Source organism: Pempheris klunzingeri, chromosome 12 (assembly GCF_042242105.1).
Source record: "Pempheris klunzingeri isolate RE-2024b chromosome 12, fPemKlu1.hap1, whole genome shotgun sequence".
NCBI classification, from domain to species: Eukaryota; Metazoa; Chordata; class Actinopteri; order Acropomatiformes; family Pempheridae; genus Pempheris; species Pempheris klunzingeri.
This window is the reverse complement of record NC_092023.1, coordinates 16009244-16026711: the sequence shown is the minus strand read 5'-3', so window position 1 is coordinate 16026711 and position 17468 is coordinate 16009244. Positions and strand designations below refer to the sequence as shown.

Genomic DNA, 17468 nt, shown 5'->3' with positions numbered 1-17468 from the left:
ACATCATGAATTATTCACTCGGTAACCTTGATTGTTTTCTAAGAGATTATTAGATTAAATATTGATGATAATGTCTTTGCAATGTTCTAAGCCAGCGTGCTCTTCTGCCTAAACAAAAAAAAAAAAAAAAAGCCTGTCATTACAGAATGGGCTCTCAAACAAAGAGGACGCCCACTCTGACAAACTGACGGAACAATAACGGGACAAAACCATGGATCTCCCTGAAGGATAGTTGCTATGGGACATCCTCAATCGACAGAATGATGTGACTGAGAAGTTAAAAAGGAATGTTTTTTTTTTTTTTCATTGTGTCATATAAATAATTACACAAGCATTGAATTTGGTGTTTTTATGAACATTTCTGAGCAGTTGATAAATGGGTTTTTGTTTTGCTGTTGCTGCTGAGATTCTTGCTCTGATATTTTTTTTTTCTCTCCCTTATTTCAAATGTCTGTGTCTTTCGAGGCTAGATGCACTATTTGTGTGTTGTTTCCTCTTGTGGCGTTTTATTTGTTTCTGTCTATGTGCTCATATATCGTGTCTAAGAGCTGCTGGGTACCGTGCCAACTGTGGCTCCTTGGAGCCCTTTTGAACCAGTGTAGTTGTGACAGCTCAGAGCAGCCCGAGAGCTCAGAGATGAAGCGTGGTAGCCTGCTATCAGCAGCAGAGCACTCTGACTCAGCCAACGACAAATAATGAGAGGGAGACAAAGAGAGAGAGAGAGCGAGCGAGTGCACAGCAGAAAACAAGACAAAGAAAGATACAAAAAAAAAAAGTCTACTTTGTGATTCAAACACAGTTGCTGCCTTATGTAACTGACTCTGTCCTGCACTATAGTGTTTAGGACAAAAAGAATGTGGGTACCAAGAAATTTTATTCATAGCTGAGAGAAGTTATAAATAAACTTTTCAGAGAAAAAGGTCAGAGCTTACACAAATGCTAGTTTGTATCTGTAGGATCCTACCAGATGTCATCAATGACCTTTTTAGAATAAAGAACAAATTAGACAAGAATCACAATATAACACAGAGTCAACAAGCAACATTAAAGGCAACAGGTTACCTTTCAAAGTTCCTCATTATTTTTCTTGGCATCGGGTTCATTCAGTTGCTTTTGTGTCTCTGCAGAATCGAGTTTTGAAATGGCTCAAACTGATGTTGTCAAAAACTTTCCAATTAACTTGTAGCATGTTATCATGGGTTCAAGTCCAAGATACTGCCTGTCTGACTGCATCTCAAGTCCCATCACAGTCAGCAGTGACATATCTGTGTGTGTGTGTGTGGATCAAGGCAGTAATAGCCTTACAAAGCCTGACTTTATCCTGTAAACTCCAACTATTCAACCAACAATCAATTATTTTTGATTGTTTAAATTGTGTCTGCCATTATTACTTGAAATATGTTTCTGTGTTTAAAAAAAAAACACACAAAAAACATAGTTCTGTGTGCCGTATTGACAAAACACGGTCGGTTTCTCTTCCACCCGTGTCAGACTTGCAGCAGATTTGAACTTGAGAGAGTAAGTTGCTTCCTTTCAGCCGCAGAGCAAGGAGAGAAGAGAGAGGAGGCGCACCCTAAAGAGAAACATACTCCTATTCTTCTTGTAGGAAAAGGACACAGGCTACGATTTGGTATTCTGAAGTTGAAGTATGTACGGTATAAGTGACAGCAGGAGAGAGGGGGGAGGATCTGGAGTCTCATGATGGAGGTCAAGACTGAGACCTTCTCATATTCTGCTGATCTGTTTTCCCTACAATCCTCCAAATTCTGGCTTCCTATTAGTGTTGAAGTCAACAGCAGCTATAACCGATTTAAACGGTGAACATTTCCTGCTGGCTGCAGACTCTTCCCTGCTGCTCTGGAGAGGTTTGATAGATGCTGTATCCGACACCGTGGGACATCCTGTAGGGTCATGAACGAAGACATATTTCTACCTTCATTGTATCTCTGTCTCATTTTGATAAAACTCCACTTTACTACTGCAAGTAGCACTCCAAGCATCAATGGTGACGGAGTTGGTGTGACCTGTTTGTGTTTGTGTGCTTCCAGAGAGCGCTGTCTGCTGCCCCTACAGATGGCTCTGGAGTCTAAAAACACCAAACTGGGACAGACGGCGCTTACTGGAATGCAGGTACTGCAAGATACAGGACTGACTGGACTGTAATCAAATCCATGTTCTTCCTTTTATTCTTCTTTGTTTAAAATGTCTGGTTCTACATAGAATCTGTGGTTTGCGACAACATCACAATTGAAAAGTTGAATTCATAAGCAATCAGATGCACCCACCAGAATGACGTATGCTGAACATGTATATCCATCATGGTCTGATGGGGTGATGCTTTTACATCGAGCAGCAGCAGCAGCAGCAGGCTGCTCCTTGAAACTCTCTCCCCTCTGCTTTTCCCCAAACAGAAGCTCCTGTGCGAGGACAGGTTCGTGGGTGGAGTCGGCTTGGAGGTGGAGGTCCTGGAGAAGCAGCTGCTCAGCCAGATGTTGGAGGCCATACGAGTCACCCCGTCTCTCCATGAAGACCTGCAGGTGGAGGTCATGAAGGTAAGACCTGGGGAAAGTACGAACATTTGGCTGTGCAAGACCCTGCTCCTCTGTTCCTAAATATCTGGAGTCTGTGCTGATATGTGTGTTTTTTTTTTTAAATGTTTACTTTTATCTCTCTGAATTATATTGCACACATAAAATGAGTAAATATGCTTGGCAGCTCTGCATTAAAGCTGGGGTAGGCAGAAATCTGGAAAAGGCAAAAAAGCCAGAGTTTGAAAAATGCGGCTGTCCTCCTGCAGCTCTCTCCTCTCTGCTGGATGAGTACGACCATATGTGGCATGTTATGTGCACAAGATAATGATTCAGTCATCCCGGCCGTGATCCCAATGCTGTTACTCTGTATCGTGGCAGTTCTGTAACAATTACCATCCAGTTATTTTTGCAAATGTGTGGACCTGAAAAATCCCTTTGAGATGATAGTCTGTGAATCGTAGCATTGGAAGACTCTCAGACCACTGAAATTACAACATGTTAAAAGGTTATTATGGATTTTTTGCCCAATGACACCAAAAATCAACTGCCCACGTCAGCTTTGAGAAATTTCCCTCCTGCATTGTAGCTTTTTCTTCGATGGTTTCCTGTAATTTGGCCTCTTCAGAGCTCCGTTAGTCACCCCACTCCACTGTGGGTCCTTTCTAACTCACATATCTGGCCAATTTATGTTCAACTTAATGTGGGCCAACTTTGGCACGGTGCTTATGATTGTGATCAGGTTACATCAGTTAAAGTTCTTTTTCCTAAGTCGTTAAATTCGTCTCCTTGGTATTATAAAGAACGATAGAAACATCAATCACAGACTTTATTCTCTTTTGGAAAGTAGAAAATTGTGTTTCTGTCTCCTGTGCGCAGGTCCTGCTGTGTATCACCTACTCACCGAACTTTGACATTAATGGAGACTCCATCCTGCGGATTGCTGAGGTAGGGACAGTCTGGGTCTGTTTGATATGCATCTGCTGCATCATCAGATATCTGAGATTTTACAACAAACAGGGATTTTTGCTTCAGTTAAACTAATCAGCAATATAAATATTTTTCATTTCTAGCTCAGCTGCTGTTGAGAATGTTAAAAGACAACTGTATTTGCATTTGATCACTATTCTGTTGGTGTTCCTCATCAATGTGTGTTGTAGCCCCCATAGTATTCACTCTATGTACCTGTTAGATGGACTGAATGGACTAAACTAAACTAGAGGCCAGAGGCTAAATGACTTTGAATGAGGTATGAAAGGAGTAACCATTTTCCATCCTGCACTGCTGTTTCTTCTTGTGAAGTTCTTCACTTTGACGTGATGACGAAATAAAATTGAGGCATCCATGGTTTTTTCTTTTTATAAAAAGGACAGTGAACTGTTCGCATAGCAAGCAGTACGTGAGCTCAGTCTATTTTTAAAGGTGAGGCTTTGCTCCATTCCTGCTCACCCGAAGGCCTCATCTCATGCTGTAATGGCATCAATTATTGAGTTGAGATAAGCAGTCCTGCACACGCACCAACACACACACACACACACACACACACACACAGACATAAAGCACAGCTGGTTTTGGAATATACAAACAACAGAGGAGGGAGAGAATTTTGTGGATAAAGGGAGCTGTTTGCCATAAAACAAACCTGTAACATACTGAACCTACCTGGTTGAAGACATTTGTTTTAGGTTGCATAAATATATCCTAAAAAAACAGATGCACGAATATACAATTTATTCATGAATTCATATCATGGATTAAGTTAAAGAAAGGCGCAGTAACTCTGACAAATTAGTATGCTGCGATCCAGAAAACCTGTTCCACTGCCAGCCCTCGATTGATGCTGCATATTGTTGAAAGTGAATAAAAGAATGTTGAGATTATTAGTTTTGATAAATATGACTGTCCAACCCTGCCTGATATTGTACAGCACATCTTTTAGCGTGGTTGCAGCTCCAACAGGTTCCATTTCTACCCTGAACTAGGAATTGTCATAGTCAAATCGGATTCATCGGGCCTATAGTCGACTGATGTCTAATAAATCGTTTTTTTCCTCAGTAAAACCTAATTAAAAGCTCCTAGAAATGCTTGTTTGCCTATTTTGGATGCACGCTTGAAGCTTGTGTATGTGCAGGCTGCGGCACTGTCCATAGTGCTGAACCTGAGCTGAGATAGACACACAGACAGACCACGCCACCTACGCCCTATGTCCAGCGAAGCGTTTTGTCTCTCCCGGCTGAAAACGCCAAGCGTTCTTCTGAAAATCAGCTGGGAGCTCTTGCTGTGCTTTTGAGGCGCACTGCGTTTTTCATCTGAGACTGCTATGATATGGAATATCCACGGAAGTAAAAATGCTGGCGCAAGTGAGAGTGCTTGCTCTGCATTATTTTTAATGTTGTTATTGTGATAGCCCGAGATGCCAATTGGTACAGACATGGATACTTGGAGACCAGCAGTATTAATTTCTCAATCAATTCCATATAAAATCAGACATTCGGCACCCCCGTAGAGCCAGAATGGAATGATCCTTTATTTCATAACCACATTTTCACACCACTGTGCTGAGATTGACAGTCGAATCAGGCCCCTTGGCTCGAATCGACACCCCTACCCTGAACTGTAAATTAGCTTCTGTGCTACAGATGAATATAATGTAAACACTATCAATGTAAAAGGATCATACTGCCATTAATCAAGTCTCTCTGTCCTGCAGGGTGCACAGTAAATCATGGCATCATATAACTGCATATTCCAGTCAAAGCTTTGCAATATAACTTTGTTTTCATTAGATGCACTGTGGTATCTGTAACTGATGGTAAAAATAAAATGGGAGTGGAGTAGTTGGGATCACAGTTTCTGGCAAAATTCACATGTTTATTTCAACTCAATTGCCTGCTTATTCTGGGGTGATGTTCCTCTCTATCTCTTTTGTTGAGGAGCTCTCTGGATTGTAGAATATTGACTGAAGCTGCGCATAACCTTTAAAGGAGCACTCCAGGTTTCCACCACATTTAGTGGTTTAAAAGCGGCTCTGTAAGTTTGTGACTCGCACATTGCAGTAACAGTGGATTCCAAAGACGAATAGTGAAAAGAAAAAAAACCAAACATTAAAACATGTGTAGACACTTACTTAAAATGTGCTTTGTGCAAAAACTCCCTAACTTCTACTTTCTGTGGAGCTTTAGAGCTGTACTGTAACACAAGAGGAGTGTACTTAGCTCTATTGTGTAGAAACCCTGAGTGTTAGTATCATACTAAACGCAAGGATAAAAAACCGAAGTGGAATGCTGCATTAACGGCTTCAAATGTTTCCTTGGACATTTTTGATGCTTTGTTTGCCACCATTAAACTGAAACACATTGAAATTCAAGCAGACTACAGCTGTTAATGCAGTGAGGCGAGTTACAGACTTTTCACAGCCACCTTGCGTGACTACACGGGGTGAGTATGTGACACTCAAAAGATGAGTTTTTGAGTGTTCACAGTTCTCCTGAGAAGGACACGTCGCAAAAGCACGATGTAATAATCAAGGAATGAAACCGCTCGGCTCCTGGAGGTGCTCCTCCTGAGCAGAAATGTAATGAACTGAAATGCCATCTTGGTCATTAATGTACAAGACCTGCCACCTGACCAGCAACCAGTCACCCCTGTTGTCTCCGAACATGAACCCAAATGCCCAAACTCACATCTCATTATACAGTGGGTTATCTGTAGTGTGTGCAGCAGTGCACAGGTGACGTCCATTAACAGCTCATAAAAACCTGGTCAACATGTTGTGTTAATGGACTCCGCACAGTCAGGACCAGCCATCTGGTGTTTTTGCGCGCGTGTGTATGTTGGATCATGAATCAGGGCGGCTGGAGAGGTTGTCAGCACCTCTCCATTATTAGTAACATCCCATACAAACAGCGAGGCTTAGCACAGGTTCTTAATGCAAGGATTGGCAGCGCTGAGGGATTTCTTCAGTTTCCGAACCTAATACGTTACCTTCAATACGATCACATCTTTTACGTGAAACCTTAATTTTCACCCTTCCTTGGTTTTATGCTACAAATTAAATTCCGTTTCCAGACAAACAAATTATAGCCTGACAAATGAAACAACATTTAACAGGTCGTTTGTTTTTGAACTGTAGTTTTAGGAGCCATTGTGCAAAAGCTGAAAAGCTGCTTTGTGAAACTTTTTAGGTGCAAACTGGTTTGTAACTCACAAGCTCACTCATTCATGTTTAACAAGCGGCAGATTCTCTTCAGGGGGCAGCTGTTGCGCCGTTCTCAGACCATTTCTGCACTTGCTAGCCTGCACTACCCAGAGAGAAGGAAAGTAATAGCCCCAATGATTTTAGTGTTTTACAGCTGTATGTCTTTATCATTTTGTCTCTTTCTAAGTTTACATGTTTTCTAGCCAACACATAGACAGCTTAAATATAATAATACTAAGTGTCAGACTAACTTTGGGGATAATAAATGCACACATGGCAAAACAGTTCATTGTGTGGCTGTAAAACATACATTTTCAGCTTTTGAACATTTTGTATCTGAATGTATAATCTACTTTTCTCTCTAAGAGCCTCCTGACTGTCAGAACTCCAGTTACAAAATCCTACTTTCATAGCTTTAAAATGTAAAATACTTACATGATGCAGCTAAAAAAAAAAAAAGAACCGAAATGAAAACTGAATAAAAACTGTAAAACTGATTGTCTGCAAGTAGTGCAATTGTTCAAATAGGTGGAGCTAGAAGAAGTTTTAACTGTGGGTGACAGCTCCTTAAACTCTTCACCCTTCACACGCCCAGACTCATTGCTTCTTGAAGGCCTTATGATGCAGTATGTATTGATCTTGTATTGATTAGGCACAGGAGGTGGAAAACAGGACACGACCAAGACTGAATATAATCAGCAGAGATGGTCTTTCTTTGGAGCTACATGAGCCTGAGTCTGCTTGCTCACAGAACAGACCTTTGGAAATTAGTGAAATAAATCCTTCCTTTCTTGAGCATTTCATTGCTGCCATGTTCTGTGCCTCTTCCCTTAAGCCCTCCACTTGTTTACCTCTCTAAGGATTTGTGGTGTTGAACAGTCCATCTTGGACTTAGCAGTGCTGCTCAAATCTAATCAGTCCCAACATTCATTTTCAAGAACTTGCACTTAAGCCAAATCCTTGAATTGTTTTTGCAAAAAACTATTTTTAAGCAGAGCTTCCTCCCAGCCTGTTTATCGATCCAAGCACGCTTCAACCGTTTAAATCCCAGCAAACTAATTCTAATTTTCTACCTAAACTAATTCTTTAAAATTATACCTCAAAATATCATTTTTGAAGCTTCTTGGGCCTGAGGGTGGCCTGGGAATACATGCTACCTGGGCGAGAAGGTTAGTTTACTGTCCGCTACCTGCCACCTCTTTTATGTAGCTCCCAAAACAAAGTTTTCAGCACTAAATCTTTAGAAATGTTGCTCTGTACAACAATTAAGTATTTACTTATTAATATCCTTTAAACGTCCTAGAACATGTTTTAATAACTCTAGAAAACATATTATTACAACATATATTATTTGTGCATGTGTGCGTCTGTGTGTGTGTGTGTGTGTGCCTTGGTAGCTGAATGTGAAGAGCGAGGCATTAACTCTCCTGCTGTTTCCTGTCCCAGTGGGACCATGTGTGCTTAAAATATCTGATACTGCAATGCACTCTTGATAAAAGCATCTGCTGAAAAACATGTGTGATATACATGTATGGTTGTGTGTGTGTGTGTGTGTGTGTGTGTGTGTGTGTGTGTGCGTGTAGACCCTGTATTATTCATGTTGTGGGGACATGAGTCTGTTTCCACAGTCACAATGTGCGTGTGTTGCTCAGTTGCTGGCCAACTGCTGTCTTACCCATCATAGAGCCAGTGTTTTCTCTGCGACCTTCTAATCTGGTTGGAAGATGTTTGACACACTGATAATACATCCCCGTGCCCCATCCCCGTCATTAGTCTGGTTACCACGGTAACCTGTTACGCCACGGAGGCCTCGCATAAATCTCCCTGATTGTTCAGTGTCTGTGATGGTGCCCTGTGTCTGCGTGTCATGACTTTTCTATTTTTGTGACTCACAAAAGATAACCCACTGACGCGTGTTTGTGTGTGTGTGTTTAGCTGTGTATCGAGACCTATGTGTCCAGCTGTCACCAGCGCAGCATCAACACGGCGGTCAGAGCCACGCTGAGCCAGATACTGGGAGACCTGACGCTGCAGCTGCGACACAGACAAGAGGTCACAAAACACACACACAATACAGTAGTTACATGTAGAGGACACACACACACACACACACACACACACACAGAAACATATATTACTGTGTATACACACTGGGAATCACTGCTGAACTCAAATTCTGCACTCTGGTTCTGGGGCCAGCTCGGTCCATTTCCAAAAATTGAAATCTCAGAAGTAGTGCTAAAATGAAAAGCTGACTAATTGGTTAGACAAACAACAGAAATTGAATTTTCAATTTTGATCCACTGAATTTGTCAAATAATTGATCAGCATTGTAAATTGAATATCTGTTGTTATCATTAAAGTGTAAATGAACAACATTCTCTTCTTCTATTCTAGACAGCAATACAGGCTCAGTGTGTGAAAAACTATATAGTGGCCCTGTATGTTTGATTAGCAACACAGATACTTGTGTTAGTTCATCAGTAACATTTTGAAAGAAGAAATATGTATTGCCAACATATTGTAATATTTTCATTATGTGTATTTTGCAGTATATTGCATTGTTAATCCTTAATGTACCTGAAATATGTACACACACACACCTAACATAAAGCAATTGGAAATGCACATACATGTATACTGAATACAGATAAATGCCAGGACTCAAACAAAAGCACACAAAACCAGAGATAACACTCAACACATCCACAGTCACAGTAAACATGCCTCCTGTTGTGTTCTCCTCCGCAGGGTGCAGATGGAGACGAGGTGGCTGCGCCGCCGTTGCACAGAAGAGGTACATCATTACAAACGCTACCCGTCACCTCTGCAGCTCCTCTCATCCGCTCTAGGGCTGCAGCCACCTCTTTTATACAGTCGAGCATATGATCAAATGAGATACTTCGGATATGCACTCAGTGGCCACCTTGTTGTGAACACTTGTACAGTCCTTTACTTCAGCTCTGCCGTAAATTCTACTTTTATGACGTTTGTCACGTTCAGTTTTCGGGGAGATTGTTAGTAATGTTTAAAGGGTTAGTTAGGGTTATCTGAAGTGGGGTTGTATGAGGCACTTGTATGAGGTCAGTGTATCACCTGTAGATGGCGGTCTGCACGCTCCCAGTTTGGAGAAGCAGGCAGGAGTCCCGGCACAGACGTTAAGCAATGTACTACTGCTGTGGACGGAATTGTAACGCAATGCTGGAATGTATCTGAACCACATGTAAAAGGCCAACCAAAAATTGGAGAACTGAAGCTCTCTTTTTCTTAGCACAAACAAGCCAGCCAATTGAGGCAGCATTGCAGACTAGCAACCCCTGTTTTCTGCGACGTATAATTTCTGTTTTTGTGAATGGAGTTTGGTGGCTTTAAAGATCAGAGAGAGAGAGGGAGAGAGAGAGAGAGACTACATTACATCGAGAGGTTTTGTCCTTGTTGTATTGAATCGCATTAGACTGTACAGTTGTACCTAACAAAGCGTCCAGCGAGTGCAACAGCTTCCCGTGAGCTCTATAGATGGATGTTTGTAGGGTGTGATTTCAGAAATTCTCTCTAGGTATGGTGAATACTTCAAGATTTCGATCTGAGAAAAGTCTGGTGAAGCGTGACGAAGTCTGCACATTCCCATTTAGCTTGCGTAGAGCCGAGGCCGACAAAGTACAGCTTAGACTGGTGGAAAATGAGGCATGAAGCTGCTGGAGTGTTTCTAAAATGGCCACAAGACAGAGGAAAAAGCCCCTCTTGACTCAGATAACAACTTTGCCCGACAAAGTCTTATTTTATTTCCATCCAGTGTGTGTTGTTATTTTCATGTGAAGTGAGAATTGAAGCTTCATAGTGCTTGTCATAAGTGGGAACTGTTAATCTGCTGCAGCGTACAGTATGAACTGTTTTATAGCAGATATAAAGCCAGTGTAATCACCTTTCTGCAGGTAGTAAGAAACACCTTCACAGAGACATTGACCATCTTTATGATACTATAAAGTCACACACACACACACACACACAGGTCAGATGGATACCTCTGCAGGCAGAAAGCCAAACAGGTTCACATAGAAGATATTGATTTATTTTATTTATCACAGAGAAATAGGGAGGTGAGAGAGAGTCATGCACATATTGAATAAAGATAAAGCCGGTGCTGTGAATTAACCTTGTTATGGTGTGTGTGTGTTTTTATGTATGTTTGTGTGTGTGTTTGCAGATATTTCTCCTACCAGCCAGGCGCTGTGTGAAGATGTGGTGACAGTTCTGACAGTTTTCTGTGAAAAGCTGGAGTCAGTAGACAGGTAACACGCACGCTTCCATTACTTGACTCTTTCTTTCTTTTGTTGTTGTCGCATTTAGGTGATCGTTCAGCCTGAGGCTTGCTCATTGTTGCTTGCTGCAGCATCACAGATCTGTTGGGTAGTTTGGAACAAACTTAAACAAGAACTTCATCATACCGCCAGTGAAGCTGCACTTTGTTTGTTGCTCATTTTGACAAAGCAATCAAGTTCCGTTTGGCAGACAGCTGTGTGTTAAACCCCTGAAACTTCCCGATGAATTAAACCTGTTTTAAACTCATGTAAAGTGGTGCAGCAACAGCCCTGTAGTTATTAAGCCATAAGCATGTCAATAATGGGCATGACACAGTCAAGGGATCAAGGGTTTGAAGAGCGACTACTTTCACCTGCTTCTATCACCTACTAGATCAAATCACGAGGAAATATCATTGGCAAAGACTTCTGATGAGATTATTTATTGATAAACACGCTGGATACGAGGCCGTCTGACTTCTGTGTTACAAAAAAGGTTTTTTTTATGTGGTTTCACATTCCAGTGGCAGTCAGCTCCTGCAGCTCCTCTACCTGGAGTGCATCCTCTCCATGCTCAGCAGCTGTCCACCCACAATGCACCTGTCCAGAGGTTTCACCGACCTTGTATGGTAAGACTTGTAACACCGTTAAAAAAATCCTGTCGTATACAAGCTGCCATCAAGATAAAGCAACACACAAAAATATGAACGCGCTCTCATCTGGTTAATCAGCCCCATGTGCCCTCCCCTTAGGGGTTGCCAAGAAAACAATTATTATTAATAATAAGAAAAGATGAATAATATTATAGTAATGTGTCCCACTCACTCTGCCATAATTATTATAATAGTTTTTCTTCCTTTTCAAAATCAGTCAACCCACCTTATTGTAATTTACTATGTTCTAACCACATCACCATCCTAAAAACACAAGAATATTCCTCCTCCCAGGAAGCAGCTCTGTCCATCCCTTGTGGCGATCATGGGAAATCCTGTCAACGACAAAACCATCACCTCCCACCATGGCTATATGGGGGCGCCAGAGCGAGACCGTCTCTCAGACAGACTCAGTCAAGGTAACTGGATTTACTAGAATACCCACTGTGGGTGGTCATCACTTTTTTTTTTTTTTTGTCATTTTGAGTCGGCTGGAATGAAAAATAGGATTTTTTTTCAAAAAACACAATTTGTGTTTAATGTTCATTTGTAATATTAAGCAGCCACTCAGATCAATATCATAGATACGTAGCTGAAAAGTGGCGTGGTTTCATTTTGCTGTTGCAGAAATTTGTATTAAACCTTAAGTGCTGTTTTCAGTGTCTCCTGCCAAAGCCATGAAACTGTTCAAAATCCAGAGTTTGCAAACAAAGACCACATTTGAATATCGACCTTCCTGTCAGTAGCCAGTTTGATTGTGTCTTTGTGATAGTAGAAATCTCTTTTTTGAAGGAAACATTACATCAGATTACAGATAATGATCGTTAAAGTTGAAGTTCTTTCTGCTTCTAAGTGAGGGAATAACAATCCATCAGCTTGGTTCTAGCGGCTCAGCTTCATGTCCCTCCTTGTTTTCCTCCGCCAGGGATCAGCCAGGAACTGGACTCCTCCAGTGGAGGGGTGTCCGACCAAGGCAGAGGGTCTGGCTGTTCTTCCAGCGCCCCCGCCAGGATAGCACCGGTAGTGCGGACTGTGTGTTACATCGCCGCGGAGCTTGTGCGTCTGGTGAGCTGTGTGGAGTCGATGAAACCGGTGCTGCAGTCGCTCTACCACAGGATCCTGCTGTACCCGCCTCCTCAACACCGCACCGAGGCCATCCGCATCATGAAGGAGGTGGGAGGAGGAGACATTAGAGATGAGCTTTTCCAACGCATAGTCTAACTTTTCAGATTGATTCCCTCTCCACTTTGCTGAATAATTCATCAGTAATTCATGAGTCATTAACATTGTTATGTTCACATGCATAAATACAGGATTCAATCAGATGATCACAGTGTGACATTTGATGTAACATCATCACATACATCCTTTAAAATGAGACATCAAGTGAATATGGGGTGAATGTTGCCGTTTATTCCTGTGTGTGTGTCTGTGTTAGATCCTCGGCAGTCCCCAGCGGCTGTATGACCTGGCTGGTCCATGCATGGTTGAGCCTGAAACCAGGAAGCGCACATTCTCGAAGAGGAAGTCCCACCTGGACCTGCTGAAACTGTTAGTAACTCCGCTCTCTTTGTTCTTTATTTGAGTTTTATTTGAGAGTTTACTGCTCACAAATGCATCTTATGCATCTTACAGCTACACTGCTAATCTGACAATAAATAGCACGGGTCATAATTAGGATTTTTATCTCTGTCATGTATGTCTGTGTGTTTCTGCTTTCTTTGAAGAGTGATGGACGGGATGACGGAGGCCTGTATGAAGGGAGGCATCGAGGCGTGTTACTCTTCGGTGTCCTGTGCCTGCGCTCTCCTCGGGGCGTTGGATGAACTGTCCCAAGGCCGCGGCATCCAATCTGAGCAGGTGCGGCACTGAGACAGGATGCACCAAAACGTTAGAGGGGGTTATACAGGGATTCAGCATTGCACCTAAAAATGAACTAGTGAAGATGTAGGACTTGTCATAGACAGATGAAATGTAGTCAAAATGTACTGAGCGCCCGTTTACTGAAAGCATCTCAGGGAGCTGGAGTTGATTTGTAAGAATGAGCGGATTTAGGTATAAAACGGTAATGTAGCCGCTGTGTTTCTCAGGCGCGGCTTCTTCTCAGGCGGCTGGACGATCTGAAAGAAGGGACAGAGTCGACACGCGAGTCCATGGAGATCAATGAGGCCGACTTCAGGTGGCAGCGGCATATCCTGTCCTCTGAGCAGGCTCCCTGGGACCCCAGCTCCTCTTCCTCCAACATAGCTACCGCCGGGGCCACTGAGCGCAGCCCTGACATTAGCATCAGCATCACCACTGAAACAGGCCAGACCACCCTGGATCTGGAGGTGGGGGAGCTCGGCCTGAGTCGCACCACTCCTGAGGAGTGTGGGGAGGACGTTCGCCTCCCCTCGCCCTCGTCCTGTGGCAGCCAGGAGGGGACCAAATGTGAGCCGAGCATCGAGGTGGGCCAGGGGATCCAGCGGGAGGAGGGAGGGGGTGCAGTGGAGGTCGAGGAAAGACCAGAGAAACAAAGAGCGGGAGGAGGTGGTGGAGGAGGAGTAGGAGGGGGAGAGAGAGGAGCGGTGGTTCCTCCAGATGTGGTGCAGCGAAGTCACGCCCTCGTCTACCCTGACATCACAAACTTCCTGTCTGTGGAGTCCAGGACCAGGCCGCACCACGGAGGAGGGTCACGATACAGTGAGAGTAACTTCAGGTATGCGTGTGTTTGTTTACATTCATATTGCTTGATTTCATACCTACTGTTTTCCAACGCTCAGTGTCAGTGCAGGAAGTAGTGTGCTTTCTTTATACAGTGAGGTGGGAAATAAGGTTGTGGAGGTTGGAGTGGTGGAAGGGACTGTGGCACATCTGATCTTTCACAAACCTTAGTCATACTGTTCTAGCCATGCTGGTTATAAAAAGCAAAAAAGTGATTCTATAATCGATAGCCCTGCCCTGTCTTGATATAATTTCATATGGCCAGGCCTTCACACAAAGAAATTCACATTATCCTCTCAATATAAACCTCTGTGCTCCTTTGATTTAGATTTTCTAACATTACAGTTTGTCAGGTCACTGCTTTTTGGCAGCTGGCATTGGCATTTCTTCAATGCGGAACTGAGGGGAGCACTGAAAAAGAGCTCACAGCACACAATCATGTCATGATATTAACAAAGAAATAAATAGAAAAATAAACAAATGAAATTGCCTCAAGTATGTTCCATTCAGACACTAACTCAAACCAATAGCTGCCTGCAAAGTAGGGAATTAATCACAGTATGACTTGAAAATGGTCATTAGCAACATAACAGTTATGTAACTGAGCTACCTGTTGGTCCAACAGTATGGAAGAGCAGGACTTGTCACGGACAGAGTTTGACTCATGTGATCAGTACTCCATGGCTGCCGAGAAAGACTCGGGGCGATCCGACGTGTCTGACATCGGCTCTGATAACGTCTCACTGGCTGACGAGGAGCAGCAGACCCCTCGAGACTGCCTGGGCCACCGCTCTCTGCGCACCGCCGCATTGTCACTCAAACTGCTCCGCAACCAGGAGGCCGACCAGCAGAGCGCCAGGCTGTTCTTCCAGTCACTGGCAGCGCTGCTGCCCCGGCTGCTGGGATTGGCCACCGCCGCAGACGTGGACCTGTCACTTCAGAACTTCTCCTCCTCCTTCTGCTCTGGACTGCAGGCTGGTGAGAGAGGCAGGGAGGGAGGTGGTTAATGTTTATTGATGTGATTTGGTTTCTTGTCCTGTTTTAAGCCTGGACTCTCTGATTTTGTATGTGTGAGTGTGTGTGTGAGTGTGTGAGTGTGTGTTTAGCAAATACAGGATATTTGCTGAGGGTGGAGTCATGTGTGCAGCAGCCTCCTCCCCTATTAATGAGCTCTGGCTGCAGGAAAGTCTCTGTTGTTGGTTGAATCACAAAATGAGAAGTTGCCAGTGTTTGAATAAGACTGGTTTGGGAATCTTTTTTACCAACCAAAGTAAATCCATTGTACTGTGAGGACAATGAGATATTCAGTAATATAGTGCAGGGAAAGTAAACAATGAAAATGACAGAATGAACAGTATGTATGTATACATATCCTCCTGCAGATAATCACAAATGAACAAATTGATAAACTTACTCATTCAATATCATACATTATGGATTAAAAAACACAACTTCACAAGTGAAGTACAACTTGCGGATACTATAAATTAGATTAACTGACAGATAAATGACATCTTCATCTGCCCACTGGATTATAACCACTCATACAATTCTGTTTATGCAAGTTTTTATTTCAAATCATTAAACCCACCAATCATTCCACCATTCATTTGCTTACAAATTAAATTAAAGGTCCCATAATCTGTTCATTTTAAGGTTCATGCCTGTGTCTGGGGGTCCTACTGATACAGGTTTACGTAGTCAAAGGGGTCAAACGACACATTGTTTTTCTTGTAACAGACATGGCTGCTGCAGCTGTTTTCAGCCTCTGTCTGGCCGCTGTGTTTTAAAGAAACAGAACAATCTGCTGCTTTGCTCTAAACTAAGACAACTTCTTGTTACTGGGAGCTGGTGTTAGTGAGGAAAACATAATGGCAGACCACGAAGTGGATTCAGGTGGTTTTCATTGCCGGGGACATCAGCCTGCTGAAGGGCTAGAGGAGGTCACATCCACCTTATGACCTCACAAGGGGAGGCAAATCTAAACAGCATGTTCTCACACGCATTTACAGAAAGATGGAGCAGAAGAAACAGAGAGAGGATGGTCTTTTCTAATTTTTTGGTAGTCTGTATGCTCACAGAAGACACATTTATCTTTGTAAAAGACATTAAAAAGTGCAGTCTGTGGAATATGGTACCTTTTTAAAAATATTTTGAGGTTAACTAGCGAGTGATGACTGTATCGTGACCCTATATTATCACTCACGTGGGTCATGTGGTTCTGTGTTGAGGAACATTGGGAATATCTGACAAATGTATACACAGTATTCCGTATTCAGTTCATCATGTAAGAGCTGGAAACATTTAATAAAACGTTTTGCCTTTGAGGAACGACCCATAATCCATCAGTAAAAAGCCAGCGAGCCTACTGGGAGTTTTTACATCAGCAGCACAAAATTAGGAATCAAAATTAGACTTAACAGTTAACTGGCTTAATGAATTTGGTGGAGGCTTGAAATCCCCAGAGTGAGTTTCTGATTAGAACACTTGACTTATCGTCAGCTAGCAGATGATATCTCACTGCCTCCTCTCACCTTCACACTTATTTCCTCTGTCCTCTCTCCACCTGTCTGTTTCTCCGCCCTGCCCTCCCCCGCCTTTTACCAGTGTCCCTCTCGCTGTTTCTGTCTCTCTTTTCCTGTCTTTCCCTCCTCCCCCTACTCCACACCTGTACCCACATTCCCCCTCTCACCCTCTAACATCCCATCTTTCCTCCCACTGTCTCTTCTTACCCCTTTCTATCAGCCTAGCGTCTCTCTTTACCTTCATCTCTGCCTGCCTCCCTTTCTGTCTTCCTCCTCTTTCTGTCTGCTTCCCTTGTCTCTCCCCCTCCTCTTTCTCCCCCCTTCTCTCCTGTTTTCCCTCCTTACTTTCTCTTTCAGTCTCCTCATTTCTCTCACTCCTTCCCCGTTTAATTCCCTTCGTGCATCATTCACTCCCCGATTTTCTCTTCTCCCACCGCTTTCTTCTTCTATTCACCGCCTCTATATCTTTCTCTCCCTCCATTCGTCCCTCTGTGTCCTATTCACTCTCTCATTCTCAAATCCAATAAACTTTAATGGTGTGAATGTTGCCAAAGCTTAATTAT

The 17468-nt window shown here is 43.0% G+C and overlaps 1 protein-coding gene across 1 annotated transcript in view; it reads left to right on the top strand.

Moving 5' to 3' along the window:
- arfgef3 (ARFGEF family member 3) overlaps positions 1-17468 on the top strand; it is a 47875-nt gene that overhangs the window by 4327 nt on the left and 26080 nt on the right. The window contains exons 3-15 of the mRNA XM_070841252.1: positions 2049-2130; positions 2412-2552; positions 3408-3476; positions 8662-8778; positions 9478-9523; positions 10931-11015; positions 11549-11653; positions 11972-12096; positions 12603-12850; positions 13116-13228; positions 13405-13537; positions 13768-14375; positions 15006-15358. Of these exons, the coding sequence (XP_070697353.1) occupies positions 2049-2130; positions 2412-2552; positions 3408-3476; positions 8662-8778; positions 9478-9523; positions 10931-11015; positions 11549-11653; positions 11972-12096; positions 12603-12850; positions 13116-13228; positions 13405-13537; positions 13768-14375; positions 15006-15358 (2225 nt within the window). The remainder of the gene's footprint in view (positions 1-2048; positions 2131-2411; positions 2553-3407; positions 3477-8661; positions 8779-9477; positions 9524-10930; positions 11016-11548; positions 11654-11971; positions 12097-12602; positions 12851-13115; positions 13229-13404; positions 13538-13767; positions 14376-15005; positions 15359-17468) is intronic.